At 36.8% G+C, this 16,043-nt stretch overlaps 1 protein-coding gene across 4 annotated transcripts in view; it reads left to right on the forward strand.

Moving 5' to 3' along the window:
- Positions 1 to 16,043, forward strand: part of diaph3 (diaphanous related formin 3) — a 317,511-nt gene that overhangs the window by 92,466 nt on the left and 209,002 nt on the right. For all 4 annotated transcript variants that reach the window (XR_016148350.1, XM_089124819.1, XM_039673952.2 and 1 more), the window contains 4 exons: positions 5,417 to 5,491; positions 5,683 to 5,752; positions 11,329 to 11,465; positions 12,049 to 12,154. Coding sequence is in view for 3 of the 4 variants with exons in the window: in XM_089124819.1 (XP_088980945.1) it covers positions 5,417 to 5,491; positions 5,683 to 5,752; positions 11,329 to 11,465; positions 12,049 to 12,154 (388 nt within the window). In the remaining variant the exon portion in view is untranslated. The remainder of the gene's footprint in view (positions 1 to 5,416; positions 5,492 to 5,682; positions 5,753 to 11,328; positions 11,466 to 12,048; positions 12,155 to 16,043) is intronic.

The following is a 16,043-nucleotide window of genomic DNA, read 5'->3' on the forward strand; positions in this document are numbered from 1 at the left end:
GAATATAAATTGAATTTTACTCTCTCATGTTGCAACCTGTCAACATGTGGCAACCTCTCTCCTGTAGCACTTGCCAGCATCAGGCCCTCCTATTAATGTCAGAATGTATGGTGTTACTGAATAACAGGGGTGATGATAAATCTATATTTTTAATGTCAGCCTAGGCAATTTAAATTGCTGCTTTGGTTTTTATGAGAAGATTAATTGATTGCGTGGTAGTCTAATCGGTTGTCATTTTTTTTTCTTTACTTTGTCTCTGCCGGAAGCTGTTAATTTGTTGTTGTTTTCTCCTACATTTTTTTTTTAACTATGATGTTGTCTTAAATAATTAGTTTATAATGTCTTAGTTCACCCAAAAATGATTTACTGACCCGTTTTACTGACTTTCGTAAGTTAGACTTTCGTTCATCTTCGTAACAAGGAATCTATTTTTAATTAAATATGAGTGAGTCTGCCACAACTACCACTTTGACACTTCAAAAAAATCATAAAGAGATTGTAAAACTAATCCATATCGATTGAGTGCTTTAGTACAAATTTGTATGATGAACATTGGTTTTAGGCTTTTATTCACATATAAACAGTAATCAAGGCTCAAATCATTTATGATAAATAGAAGTATTGATGTGTGAGAAGTACCAATGAGGTTAATTTTTGTGTTTCGCAGCACAGGGTTTGTTCTAAATATGAGGATGAGTAATTGATGACAGAATTAAAATTTGAGATTATTTTATAACATTTTCAACCTAAAATGGCTTTCACAGTCCACTCTACATCCATAATATGATGTGTTTCCAAGTGAAACGTTTATCTACAGAAACGTTCACAAGGTTTTTGAATACTGTTATTCAGAAAGGCCACATTAAACAGATCAAAAGTAAAAGTAAAGAAATGTATAATGTTGCAAGAAGATTATCTAAATCCTGTTCTTTTGAACAGTGGTTTATACTTGCCTCGCTTAATTTTCAGATTTATCTCTTTTTTTCCCCCTCAAGTTACAGTAGTTATACTTTTAGTCTAAAGTTTGTCTATTTTTATATAACTTTTTATATCAGCAGCATGGTTCTTTGAGACACAAAGTAAACAAACATAATAAAATAAAATAAATGAGCATTACCAAAAACAAAACTGAAATATCAGTAGTATAAAATGATGAATTATTAAAATGAAAGTGCAAAGTAAAAGTGTCTACCTCTCCTCTTTCACTCTCATTGGCTATCTTTCTCCTTCTGTTGAGCCTGTTTGCATTCCATTATACTTCACTATTTCTTCTTTCCTGAAAAACTACTTGATTATGCCATTTTGCTAGAAATTTGCTCCGGTTGACAATCCCCCATCCTGATTTTTCAATTACGGACACTTTCCTAATCTTATTCCATCCATAAAAAAAGAAAAGAAATAAAATGAGATGAGATGAATTCAGAATGAGGGCGTCTAAATGCACGTTTCTCGGAAACCGACATTGTCTTTAATTTACCGCTCATTTGAGTGCTGTGACACGTCCGTGCCTCTTTATTCGGCTAAACTAACAGTTCATTTCATCCATAATAACCAGCATCATTGTCGTCATTTTGATTTAGACGAGCTGGAATCCCATCAGCAAATGAATTTTGTTGATGGACTACTACACTCCCCTTCTCTGTTTTCTCCGCTCCAGTCCGATTTGACAAATTCAGTTCAGGGTGAGCCCCCCTTTTGCTTCACCTTGAAAATTCACACAGGCATACATGCTAGGATTTGATTAGTGGATGCTTGGAGGCATGCGGCTTGTTGATTAGAATTGGACGAGGACTGCATTTTGATGGGAACAGACATTACACTGACTCTTGCTTTCTCTCTCGCCACATAAACTCTCGCTCTTCCTCTGTATTGCCCTCGCATTTTCTCTGCGAACATGCTTTGATTCTCTGCTTGACTCCAGTTTTTTCGCCGACTTTCACTACTCTGTCGTTCCCTCATCAGCTCCATCCTTTCTCCCTCTTCATCTCCTTCTCTCATGATCATTTGTTTCCTGCCCCTCTCCTCCCAGTGGGAAGCCCCTTTCTTGGCCATTGGCAGGATCTCTAATCAATATGATCAGGGGAAAAGCTGGCGAATGAAAGAAACCAATTCAGCTACATATTACTCTGCTCTCTGCTGATTATTTTGTTACTATGGTACATTTACCTCTGTGGTGAGATGTGATTAACCAGATCTTAGGGGGCCTGAGCCCTTAACTCCCATCGCAATCAGCCGCAATACCTAAAAGACTGGCCAAGATTTCATCTTCCTTTCACACCTCTCAACGACTACAAGTTAAATATGTTCAGAGAGCCTTATTCTGTCTACGCACACCCAAGAGACCCCATGTACTGTAAATCATTACAATCCCTTTGGAGTGGCTGAAGCAAGGGGAAGTTACTGAACAGAAAGAGATAAAAGAAGGCATGGGGGAGTGTAAAAAGAAAGATAAGTATGTAGATCCATATTTAGGACATGGCTTCTATCAGGTCCCTTCATCTCAGGTCTCTGGGTTCCAGCTACAGTACAACAGCATCCTTCCATGTTGGTGAAGCCATAGTTTTGATCCTCCTACAGTTTATTTGCATATAGGGAAGGACTTGAATGGGTTAAATTGTGACATGTATTCATAGTAGTGTTTTCAAAAATATTGATATTTTGATATGTATCGATACTGAAATATCTGAAATTATTCTAATACTTATTTTTGCAGTATTGATACACTTATACCAGCTGCGCTTAATTGCTCTCCTCTCTGACAGAGAGTTCACACACCCACCACCTCTTATTTATGCTGCGTTCACGTGCTATGGAAAATAGGATATTTACCAGTGTGTTGCGTTCAAGTGCTTTTGTTGTCGTAATGTGGTAAAAAAATGGAGATCCAGACCTGTTATTTAGCTAAAACTATTTTAGATTGCTTAAGTCATCTGCAACAGCAAGAAAATAATTGATCAAAACTCAAAAGGTATAATATGCTGTATATTTTCTAGATCATGAGTAGTATATATTTTGTACCATTCATGATTCTCGCGGTGCTCTCCGCCATTTTGAAATAGTCAAAGGTTATCTCATCTCGGCTCGTCTATCAAAATCCTATGAGTTGCCCAGTGGTAAATACCACATGAGGGGGTGTTCATGTGCATTTTCCATGTCGGCTTTTGGTATTTACCATAATTACCATAGCACGTGAAAGCACCATTAGTAGTCTCATTCACTCCGGTTAAATAGTGTTGATTCTGGTGCGGGATTGTGCATAATTCTAAAATTTCCGCAGATGTCGCTCTCCTATCTGAAGCCCACACACATAATAAAGCCGCCCCTGACATAAAATTGCTGCTTTTGCTGCTTATATATATTACTGGAATATTGCTTGATGCTGTAACGTAGCGTTATAGGCAGAATGACACCGGATGTGGCCTGTTAATGCTCGCATCACAATAGCTGTTTAACCTAGACACAAAAAAGCACCGGGTATCTATCATCTATCCATCTATCCATCTATCCATCTATCTATCTATCTATCTATCTATCTATCTATCTATCTATCTATCTATCTATCTATCTATCTATCTATCTATCTATCTATCTATCTATCTATCTATCTATCTATCTATCTATCTATCTATCTATCTATCTATCTATCTATCTATCTATCTATCTATCTATCTATCTATCTATCTATCTATCTATCTAATTGCAGTATGGTTGCAAAGTATTTTACCTTTTGACTTTTGCTATTTCTTGATGAAACTGTCACGAGGACTCATTTGGGTGAAACTGTGGTGATATCAATCTTGCCACAGCTCAGCTAGGAGAGCACTTCCTCTCAGTCTTATCGGACTGTCTCTGTATTGCTCTCCGTTTTACTTTAAACAACATTATCTCTCTCCCCCCTCTGTCTTTTCTTCAGTCCACCTTAGTTTCTAGTTTCCGGGTTGTGGTCAATTTAGGTTGTAATTTAGTCTGGAAGCACACCCACTCCTCTTGACACTAGCTTTCTGAAAATTGGCTATTGATGCTCACTGCTTTTCTACACTTACACTGAGGCAATTTTACACAGTTCTGTAAGACCGCACTCAACTCAGCCTACTATGACTGACATGATCAACAGCTCATAATATGGCAATATGGCTTTTCTCTTGTTCTTACCTGTCTGATTTTAGTGGGCTTAACTGCCAATTTATCAGTGATTCTGAAGTACTTAAGTATACAATGAATCTGAAATGATTAATTTAACTTGAACATTTTCAATGTGCTTGAAAATTACGTGAAATTGCACTGTTTTTTAGGTGTTTGTGGAATTAACAAATAAATTGATGGATAAATGCTTGCATGCATGAAAATTCTTACCTGGATTATTGAGTGGAAGTTTACTTTGAAATATCATTTTTAAATGTTAATATGAGTTTGTTTTTTTTTAGATCAAATTTGGATTCTTTTAAATATATAATTTTTAATATCAGCCATTTATTATTGGCCATGACCTTATTCGCTTATTGGTATCTGATATAATTTAGAATTGTGTTGCTTTAAAAGATATATCAGGCCTGAACAAGGTTTTTCACCTATACTTATAGTTGAGGTCATACACTATTATGATATTAATAGTATAATGGTATATTAATTACATATACAAAATATTTTATTGTAATTCTATTTTTTTTATAATCATGTTACTACTGTTGCATCCAAATACAAGCTAATGTTAGCAGAAACATCTGTTACAGGCTGCAGTTGTAATTAAATGAACTCTGTAACCTGCTTGCTACACACAATGGGTTAATCGGTTTGTTTATGCTTATTGAATTCCCTCATTATTAATCAATGCCTCGCTCGACACGCTTCTCCTTTCGTTATTGGAGTTACATTTCCGCATTGGCAATTCCCACAGACAATAGAGGCCAAATCAATGGAGATGTAGAGCGCGAGATTGTGTCTGAATGGAATTAAAATAAACATCTTTGCTCTATTAGCAATGCCTTTCACTTTTAGCACCAGAGGGAGAGCTTAATTTGTTTAAGAATCTAGTGTGGAATCTAGTAACGTTAAATAGGCTCTGACAAACTCCACTCTGATGCAGCTTGTTGACATTTATGTTTCAGTCCTGGTATGCAATACATTCTGGTTTATTTGGTTTAATTTAATATACATACTTCAGTTCTTCTTGGATCTTTACCTTGACTATTCCAAGCTGGTGGAATGACCTGCCTAACTCAACCCGAAATGCTGAATCTTTTTCATCAACACTTCACCCATTAATACTAACACCTACTATTCTATATATCTATAAAAACATTGAAAACAGACATACATGGCTTGATTGGTTCTATTGCTCTCCTCATTTGTTAGTCCCTTTGCATCTGCTACATGGTTAAATGTAAATGTACCCTAACATGTTTTTTCCTCCTTCCAGTTGGGTGCAGAGTTTTGGCCATGAGGGTCTGGGCCTCCTGTTGGATACGCTGGAGAAGCTCCTCCTCAAAAAACAGTAAAACAAATTCCATTATATTTGTTCAGTAAAGGCTTCCTACTAGCTTTTAAGTGTACTTTACCCTCAGCATGAACCCTGAGCTTTGTGCAGTTTAACTAAACTCTGACTCTGTTATTGTCTTCTACATCCCACTAAACACCTCCTGCTTTCACTAATTCTTTCTATCGTTTGTGTTTTTTTTTTCCCAGCCAGGAAAAGGTGGATAAGAAGAGTCAACACAAAGTCATTCAGTGCCTGAAGGCCTTTATGAACAACAAGGTAATGACGTCACTGAGCTGCGGGTTCACTTTATTACTACCTTCCACTTGAGACAACTCTCATGTCATATTGGACAGTTATCAATTTTCAAAGACTACATAGAATCTGCAGCTAAATATGGTTGTGACTTCTTAAAATGGTCTTCTTCTGTAAAAATGGGTTTTGCTTGCACATTTTTCAGCTGCCCCACATCAAAAGACCATTCAGTTTGTATGTAAAGCCATTTCTTTTTTTATATTTGCTAGAAATAATATCTTTCAGTTTTGTTTCTTTACAATATATTGTAAAGAAACAAAACTGAAAAAGATGCTATTTCCAGCAAATATAAACCATAAAATAAATGGCTTTATTTTTTATGTAAAGCCATCATTGTCATTTTTTACTCAATAGTGACAAGTCTAGAAAGTCTAGAATCACATTTAATTAAATGCCACTAATGATGGATATGTTGAATGAAGATTTTTTTAGCATATTTATCTGCTGTAATTTCACGAGTTTCTTTTTTTGAAGTAGAAATCTCATTATTACCCTAAAGCACCAGCTTCAAACAAGACTCATTCCGACCTCTGTTGTTTGTCAGCCGACCCCTTCATCAAGTGGCACGTTACGTGTCCGCTAACTCACTGTGCATCCGCTTCTCCCTGTTGGATGCACTTACCTGCGTCAGCTTTCAAATGGTCATGAGCGATAAGAGCAGAGCTTCAGATGAAGGGGCAGACAGCCACCACTCTGAACTTGGGAGGGGGTTACTCCACACGGCTGAGGTGGAGAGGTCTTTGGAGGCTTTTGATGATTTGCACACTCCTGTTAGAGAGAGGCGTTAGAAGTGGATCTCCAGTGGTGTCTCTGATGTTGTTGAGATAGCCCGGGGTCTGAGGAGTTACCCACGCCTTGTGCACACATACATACACACGTACAGATAGAGATCTGTGGTGTTTTGATCCATGCTCATTCACTGGGTATGTGGCAGATGTTAGACAGACATGTTGTCTGGTGTCAACATATCCCATGGTGTTTGAGTGAAGTTGAACCGATCTTATCTGCTAAACCTGTTAGCAGTCATCTATCAGCCTCGCTAACAGGTCTGACTGTTTTGTTAAAAAGCATTCATCAATGGTATTTTCTTAAATAAGCATTACTTTTACAGAGCATCAATGTTAAAAATGTAACATTTTAAACATTTTAAATGTATTTTTCTTTATGAGTTTGAGACCACTGATGAATTGAGTGCCGCCAATAGGTGGTTTGCAATCACGTGATTGTGTTGACATGCAGATGGGGGGCAAGGAGTGAGAGAGCACAATGGACGAGATGGAGGAAAATCCGTACTGTACTACTTTAGACGCTATTACAAGAGAAATATATAAACAGAAAATCGAAACATATGTTGGATCACTTCCTTACGTTATGAAGAGGACCGATTTTCAACTGAATTGAGAGATTTGCCTGCCATCGAGGCTGTAGATATCAGCAACTAACTTGTCTTACAGACATACTTTGACTTTACAAAGTTCGGAAACTTGTATGTTACACAAACAGCCACATAAGTGTATTTAAACACCTGAATAATGTTATTGTAAGCCACATAAATAATGTATTAACTCACATTTGACGAAGTGATCACTGCACACACACACACACACACAGGCATTTTCCCATTCGGCTCCTCCCGACCGCAGACGTAGGTTTGCAAGGCATTTTTCCCTGTGTTTTTCTGTCAAATTCTTGTATTTTCCACCCTAATGAACAACAACTTTTGGCACACGATAAAAACTCCTCGTGGTTTGATCGATTTGAGCAACCATAAACGACGCAAAACATAGGCATTTTGAGTGTGTTATAGTGCTTCCTAAATATAGAAAATCACTTCCTGCCCTCCATCTGCATTTCGCGGCATGGCAACACAGTGGCGTGACGTCACATGAAAACAAGCTATTGATTGTATTCGATTGTGTCTCGTCATCAGCTCTAGTTGACATGCCATTAATTTAAAATGGAAACAAAGCAATTTAAGTGCATCAGTGAATATTTCAGTTGGAAATCTGGCATGGTCACCCACTGAGGAAATATAAATGGGTTGTGGCCATTGTTGTTTTCCTGAGGCCTGTTTCTGTGGGATCAAAAGAAAAACGCTCACTGTGTCTATTTCTGTGTAGTCATTTTGGGAATTAACTTGTTGAAGATCCCAGTTTTGGTTTCTGCCAGTTTCAAAATCTACTACACGTACCTCTCAGCCCTAAAGGTTTGGTCTAATCCCAAGCACCGGATAGATGCTGATAGCCTTATTTGCCCAGACGCCTGTCACCGCTCCAGACCTCTTACTTTAACCCAGCAGCATCATGGGACGTATTCTGGTCATGTTGCCTGCCAGCCAGGTGCTCCCATCCATCTGTCACCTTCTCCCAACGAATTAAGAGAAAAAATGGCTCAAATATGTTTACATCCATTACTGTGCGTAAACACTGTGATAACGCGTTATCTCCCTTGTGTGCCTCTGAGGCGGGAAGGATGTTTTCATACTTAAGTTTGCATAAAAAAAAAACAGCATAAACATCTGTTCTGAATGTCAAGAAGTCTGAGCTATGGCAGTCGGAGCCATTAATTGGCATGAGTTATAGAGCAATTAACACAACTTGGTGTATTTGCTGTCCTAAAGCTTTTTAGTTAGAAATGAATTCACTCAGCATGATTCATGTCTTGAAAATTGCTAAACTTGAGTCACAAGTTGTTTTTGTGTTGTTGCAAGATGGCAGCCAATTTGGGTCTTCCAATTTTAGCATGTCATTAAAACCCATGTTTATATTTGTTAGTTTCTAAAAAAGCACAATTTCAAAATTAGTCTTTCCATTTTTAACAATGAGACAAGTGTATCTGTTATACCTAAAGATTGACAGAGTGGAGATCTTTTAAGTTACATCAGAGTGTTTAGAATTAATGAGAAATTTGTCCTGTGGTGTTGGCGCTGCGGTCGTCATTAACCATACCCCCGTTTTTTATATTTTATATTCTTCCCTCTTAGACTCCTTGCTTCTCTCTGCGGGTCTTGATCCACTCTTGTCGTTCTAGACCCCCAAGGCTTTTCTGTCCTGTGACTGTGTTCTTCATTCACCTTTATGTTTGCCATTTCTTTATTTTTTTTTCACCCTCCTTTCTCTTTCATGCTACTATTAACATATCCCTGATCGCAGTTTTGTCATTACTTCAAGGACAGAGCAACAGACAGCTACGTTATGCCCTTCTTTATTTCCTCCACTTTTAAAAAGTCACCTCTAATTTAAAACTAAAACTCTTCTCCAAAATGACTACTCTGAATTTAATGTGTCCCTCAATATTTTATATTTATTCCTTATAGCTTAATGTTTACAATAATTAACCCTAATTTTGATTTATATTTTGTTGAATATGGTTATTGTAATGTTTTTTTATTATTATGTTTTATTTTAAAGCTGCAATCCATAGCTTTTTTTGGGTTAAAAATGATCCAAAATACATATTTGAGAAAATGCATAACCAGCCAGTGTTCAACGCTATCTGCTTGCCGTAGCTCGATTCAAAACGGTAAGCTTGTAATAATGTTTTTAATTCCAGTGGTACTGGTTAATTTCCGCGGGCGATTCAAGCATGTCTTTGCTTCATTGCGTCCCATCTGTACACATAAATGAGGAGTCTCGGCTAGTAGGATGTTGGAGGTGGAAATTTATTGACTTTTCTCACTGTACTTGATGTAAAGAAACGTATCAGTTTGATGGCGGGTCCAGAAAGGTTCAAACGACTAGCAACAGTGACAATAGATTCACCTGCTATAAAATACAAAAGACTTTGTTCGGACTTCGGAGTGGCCACAGAAAAAAAAGAGACTACAACCGGACCCATGCGAAAACAAGGATACATATCGGAAGGACATTACATGTAGTCACGGAATGCTGATGTTGGTAACAATAACAATTTGAGAACTAAGTATAATTAGCACGGTTTTGCTTGATAAATGATTTTTAGATTTAATCAGCGCGATTTACTGCAATGTCAGAACCAGAACAAAAGTGGATGTTTCTTACTTGTTCAGATGACATTTTCTGGTGAAAATCATTATGTTGGTCATACTTCCAAAAAGAATAATCTGTGATTCTGAATTCCAGTATCGACATTGGCGCGATGATTGACAGCTGCACACTCTCCCCAAACATTGGCCCTCATTTATCAAAAGTGCGTGCACCAAATTTCCACCGTACACCTTGCCTACACCCAAAAAATATGGACGTTGGCGTACGGCACGCTCAAATCCTACACCAGCTCAGGAGGTGATGTACGCACATTTTGAGTTAGTGAGGAAATGCGTATAAAAATTACTGGCACCACAAAACGCATTGACAAACTAAGAGATATGATATATATAAACAAAAAAACAACATAGTAATTATAAACTTTAAAAACAGTGTTTATTTTTGTGTGACATGGATTTCAATGTTTAATTTCTGTGACTTTACCAAAGCATTTGATTTGTAAGCATAACTATTCCTTCAGTTGCGAGCCTGTGTGCTTTAACTGACGTTTCAGGCGGCAGGTGTGCATGGACTGGGTTCGGTAATGAAAGGATTTCAATGACCAAAAAAATAATTCAGACTGAAAAAATAATAAAAAAAATACATTCTTTTTCTTTTAAATGATGATAATAATAATACAAATAATAATAATAACAGCATCTTTCTTCTAAATAACAATAAGCGTCATTAATACAAATCATAATAATAATAAGAATATTACAAATTGTCATGCAATTATTAATGTGAATGAATGGTACTTCACATCACATCATCATCATCATCATCACTATTATACATGTGACCTGATCATAGGGACGTTCATTGTACACACCAATACATGTGACATGATTCGAAATTGCATGCTAATACAAAAGACGTGCTGTAAAATAATGCATTTGTGCTAGGTCATTTCGGCTCCACGTCATAGAAGTTTCTTTTCTTTGCCGTCTTCCGTGTGTACAAGGCGTAAAATGAGGGCGTGGGGGAGCGGAGACTTGAATATTTAGGGGCGTGTTATTCTAATGACGATCGTTTTCGGGCCGCGGGATTTATCAAGAGCAGGCATTGCGTACACCTGGATTTCAAAGGTACGCACAGCATAAATCAGGCGGTGAGAGGAGTGTAAGCATAATCTTACGCCAACACCTGTTTCTACGCAAGAATGATAAATGAGGGCCAATGTGTTAATCCTGTCTGTGCGGTGTCAAACTATAACTCGCGTAAAGTTGATAATTCCGCGAATGACTGCAATGGCAGATTTTGAACAGAGATGGCGACAAAGAGGAAAAACTGCAGACTGCAGCTTTAATATTTCAGAAATAGTAATATTCGTTTACTTTTTTTCCACCATGCACTTCTGTTGGCTGTCCTTTTTAGCCCTCTGTTTTGTGCAGTAATTCTTATTAAGTCAGATTCACTAAATTGATATTTTACTAAGATGCTGTAGATTTAACAGTGTCACTGCAGAATAGCATTGCAGGAATTACTGATTTACACCAGGTTATGAATTACATAACTTATTCTGTCTGTCTGCAGTATGGACTGGAGCGGATCCTTGGGGAGGAGACTAGTCTGGCACTGTTGGCCCAAGCCATTGACCCTTGTCAGCCGGCCATGATGACAGATGTGGTTAAACTGCTTTCTGCAATCTGCATTGTGGGAGAAGAAAATATGTAAGCCTCCCGACTTGCTTTTTCCAGCCTTTCAGTTGAAATCAAATCTGGTTATGACGCAATTATTGTTCTTTCTTATTCAGCCTAATTTCATTATTTAATTCAATTATATAGTTTCTGTTATAGTTTTATTCCCCCATTGTAATATTTAACCTCTGTGTTCTCAAATAGGGTATCAAGTATTTATTTAATATATTTTGTGTGTTCAGTTGGTTTGTTGAACTTTTTATCATGGCATCATAATTATATCATGGCACCCTTTCTGCTTACCAATTTTTATACATCAATACAGCCTTGTACATACCATTGCAGATCTTTTTTCCTTTTTATGTGTTTTTTGTTTGGGCTTTTTGCATTGAAATTATAAGCAGATCATACATATAGTTTGGATGCATAAAGGAGTCATCAGGACTGCTTCATCAAAACACTCTTTTTTTTTTAAATATCAGCTTCATGTAAACAATGAAAAGGTGCAAGTGTTTTTTATGAAAAGTATTTCAGGAGCAGTAAGTGCATTTAAAGTGCTCTCCATACCAGTGAGAAGTGTGACTCCTATTTTCTCTTTTTTTTTTCCTGTACAAAGTTTGGAGAAGGTCCTTGAAGCCATCACCACGGCAACAGAGGGAAGAGGGGTGGCCCGCTTTAACCCTATCGTCCAAGGCCTTAGTGTTCGCTCCGTCCAGTTACAGGTAAAAGTTCTCTGCTCCTCATATGTCTTCTTGTTCACTCATCTTCTGCTGATACATCCCTTTCAATGCCCTCATGACCTTGTATGGTAAAATACACACTCAGTCAAATATACACATTTATACCCATACTAAATGCAAAAGAAAGTGAAAATGCTTTCAGGTTGAACTGGTGCCACTTTCTAAAGAAAATGAAAATAGGATCGCTGTGATCTGTGATTTTGAAGGGAAAAATATATATATATTTTTCATATGCACAGACACAAATATGAAATATTGGAGAAATGCAATGATGCTTTTAAATACAAAACTTAGACGCTAATAGGTGGCGGCAATTGACTGTCTTAATGAGTGAGTCATTAAGTTATTCATTCAACCGATTCATTCAAATGGCTATTTAATATGAGAATGAAGCAAAAATAAATCTCAGCTGAAAATTTTTGGTGGCCGAAGTTTGGATGCCTTCCTCTCTCACTTGCCCCTTCAAAAAATCCACTTGAGCCTGACAAGTATTTTTGTTAAGCAATGAACTATATTCATATAATTTTAGATTAATATATATATATATTACTAAATTGAATGGGAATTAATGTATTAAAATAATAATAATATGCATTATTATTTCAGTGGTTGCACAAATATCACTGTTAAATATGACTGTATATTAATTTAATAACACTTCAGTATAAAACAAACCATTCTTACAGTGCTGTTTCCTCTATTGTAACAGACTGGTGTTGTGTGTATTGCTCAGGAAATACATTTTCTTTATATAATATTTCATTTTGAACGTTTCCCTCAGAGATTTTAGTGCTGCTAAATGGTCATGCTGAGATGAAGCACCAGCAGTTTTGTTGGTAGTGACTTCAATATAACGATAAAGTCACATGCCCTGAATCACCTCTAAAATGCAATTTACACTTTAAAATGTATAGAGGCCTACACTAAAAAGGATCAAAAAACAAATGACCAAGTCTGCTTGTTAATGATCTTTGGTGGTATTTTATACAAGAACACATTGCAAAAGCTTATACAAGTAAAGATACTCTGTGTTCCTAAATAAATTTAACGTTATAAAACTAACTTAATTTTCTGCCCCTTTCTGACAAATCAACATGACCTTTTGTTTAGCCAGCATGCTTAGGGGCTCACATTTTTAAGATTAGTGTTGCCAGTTAAAGCACTCAATTTGTATTGTAAAGCACAAACTACCATTAGACAAGCATCCTTGATAAGATTTAAAATAATTCCATCAATAATTTCTAATTTGACTAGGGATATTTAGTCCTATGCCTCTAAATAAGACAGAAGTGCACCTTGAGTCAGGGTCTGTAAACCACAAATCTTATAATGGACATGGACAGTTTTATTTAAGTACTCCAACAGTAGAAAATCTGTCCGTCTGTTATTATTTCTCGTCTCTCTCTGTAAAAATTGGGAATTTTCCAAGGACCATGCAGATGACTTGTTGTGTCCTACACCTTATCTGAATGCTTAGGTTTGACTGTCTCCAGACTCTCTTGTCGCAGAATGTGAGTGCCCTGTTACTCTGGAGTATGCTGGCCCTACCGAACAACATGCACTGGTTTTGGCTGCGTTAACTGCACGGCTTCATTGTTGAGGCTGATCAAAGTAACCATTTTTCAGTTTAATTGGTAGCAGAGGGAGGTGAAAGAGAGGCACAGAACATTCCCTTCAAATATGTATAGAGCGAGCACGTGTTCACATGCATTCTCATATCCAGCATTTAGGATAAACCACTAACTCAGCTGTTAATGTTACAGCTAAAAATATATATTCTTTTGACATAATGACAGGATGCTGTCAGTGTGCTTTATTGTTTTACTGTGACCTGCAGAGAGAAACATTTAGTAGTGCTGAAACTCGAGCAAAATATAGTTTAACATTAATCAACTCAATAATATCTCCTCTTTCAGCTCAAAAGCTTTTTATACTGTTGAATAGTTACTGTAATACGACGCAATTGCATGCGCTACACACAGGAAACGGCCCTTATTGGGTAGGAATTGTTTAAACGAGAAAAACAGCCCAAAAAATAACCAAGACACACATGCTGGTTAATATTGATGAAGGCCAACTGGTGTGTTTAGGGGCCTCTAGTGATGTTCTATTGATCGACTGGTTATTGTTCCTGCTAATAGTCAGCTGTGATCTCTTTTAACTACATAAATCATTTATTACAGACCATTATCACTGAGAACAGTTTGGGAGTTCACTCTGCTCTCCTTTTCTTGCCTGAGATATATTTACAGTAGGTGCATGTTCCTTCAAATAGATGCTCTTAGACACACACCCAGAAAAAGTGCATAAAGTTCAGTTTATGTAGGAGTGAGGCAGAGAGAGCTCAGGGTCGACCATAGACCGCATATGACAACTTTATTTTTGAAGAATTTAAGTAAAGCTTAAAGAGGATTCAAAGTATTTTCCTTCTGCATGTTTCTGCTCATCCATGGGAGTTTGGGAGTAAATGATTCAGCATGTTGTTTTATCAATACATATTTTGTGTTTTCATGTCTACGTCAATATGTATATATTTCTTTTAACTCTGTGTTACCCTGAGCTAATGGAGGGTGAGTGATTCTCATAGTAATGTATTTTCTCTGTCTTTCCTCATCCTGTCCTCTCATCAGGCATGTTCAGTAGGCAGATTAAGATGGTAAAATTATTAATGGCTTATGCTTTTCTTTTCCCTCATGAAAGTCAGCAAGTGTCTGTTTTGCTCTTAATTTTGCTGAGATTTCTCCCACAGTTCAATCGCTGAGCCACACAAATATGGATAATAGATAGCACTTTATTGTCCATGTGCACCGACATTTTTCCTGCAGTACCATCTCCAACAATTACAACTCACAACCTAAAAAAGCTTAAAATATAGTCATCAATAAAAATAGATACTTAATCAATATTATGGGGGCTCCGCCCTGCAAGAGTGGTCTTCAATAGCCATAAATATGTGGATTAAAGGAGGAGTGAGGGAAACTATCACTTCTTTACTCTTGTGTTGATTCAGCAGTGATATTGATAGAGGAACAAATGAGTTACATAATACAATATTGTTGTCTTATATATCAAAATGTTCTGTCTGTCCAAGCAGATCTTAAAAGCTATATGTTTGAGGTTTTTTTTTTCTATTTTAAAAACATCATCAATGTTTTTGCACCTAAATATCTCGCTGAGTTAGTGCAACCATATGTTCCTGCTCGGACCCTCAGATCCAGCAATGATAATCTGCTTGTTGTACCCAAGTATAAACTGTCTACTGTGGGTGTTGTCGACCCTAAGCTGTGGAATAAGCTGCAATCTGATCTTCGTGCAACCCCTAACCTACAGACCTCAAATTTCAGCTTAAAACTCATATATTCACCATGCTCAGTAAATAACTGTTTTTCATTCTATCTCTCTGTCCTCCACTTTTTCACTTCTTTGTTACATTCTTTCTCTATCAAAATGTATGTTTTTTCCCTATCTAAACTATTCATTATTGTTGTCTCCATCTGTATTTCTGCTTGTTTAATTGTTATAACTAGCAGATTTCCTTGTCTGTCAACTGTTTGTATTATTGTATTGTATCTTGACTGGAAACAAAGCATCAAATTCTTGCAATATTATTGAGATGATGGTATGCTGATTTAGTTATTGCTTTGACATGACTACTGAAACTGAGGTCTGACTCTAGAGATACAACAAGATTCCTGACTTGATTTTTAGTTTTTAGACCCCTAGCGTCAAGGTATGCGTTCACCTTGAGAACTTCATCTTTGTTTTCAATGACTTCAGTTTTGTCTTCATTTAACTGAAGAGAGTTTTGGCACATCCAACTGTTTACTACTTCAATGCAAATTGTAAGCATTTTTTTTCTCTCCATTATTTG

This window comes from Pimephales promelas, chromosome 21 (genome assembly GCF_988280905.1).
Source record: "Pimephales promelas chromosome 21, fPimPro1.hap1.1, whole genome shotgun sequence".
Lineage (NCBI taxonomy): Eukaryota > Metazoa > Chordata > Actinopteri > Cypriniformes > Leuciscidae > Pimephales > Pimephales promelas.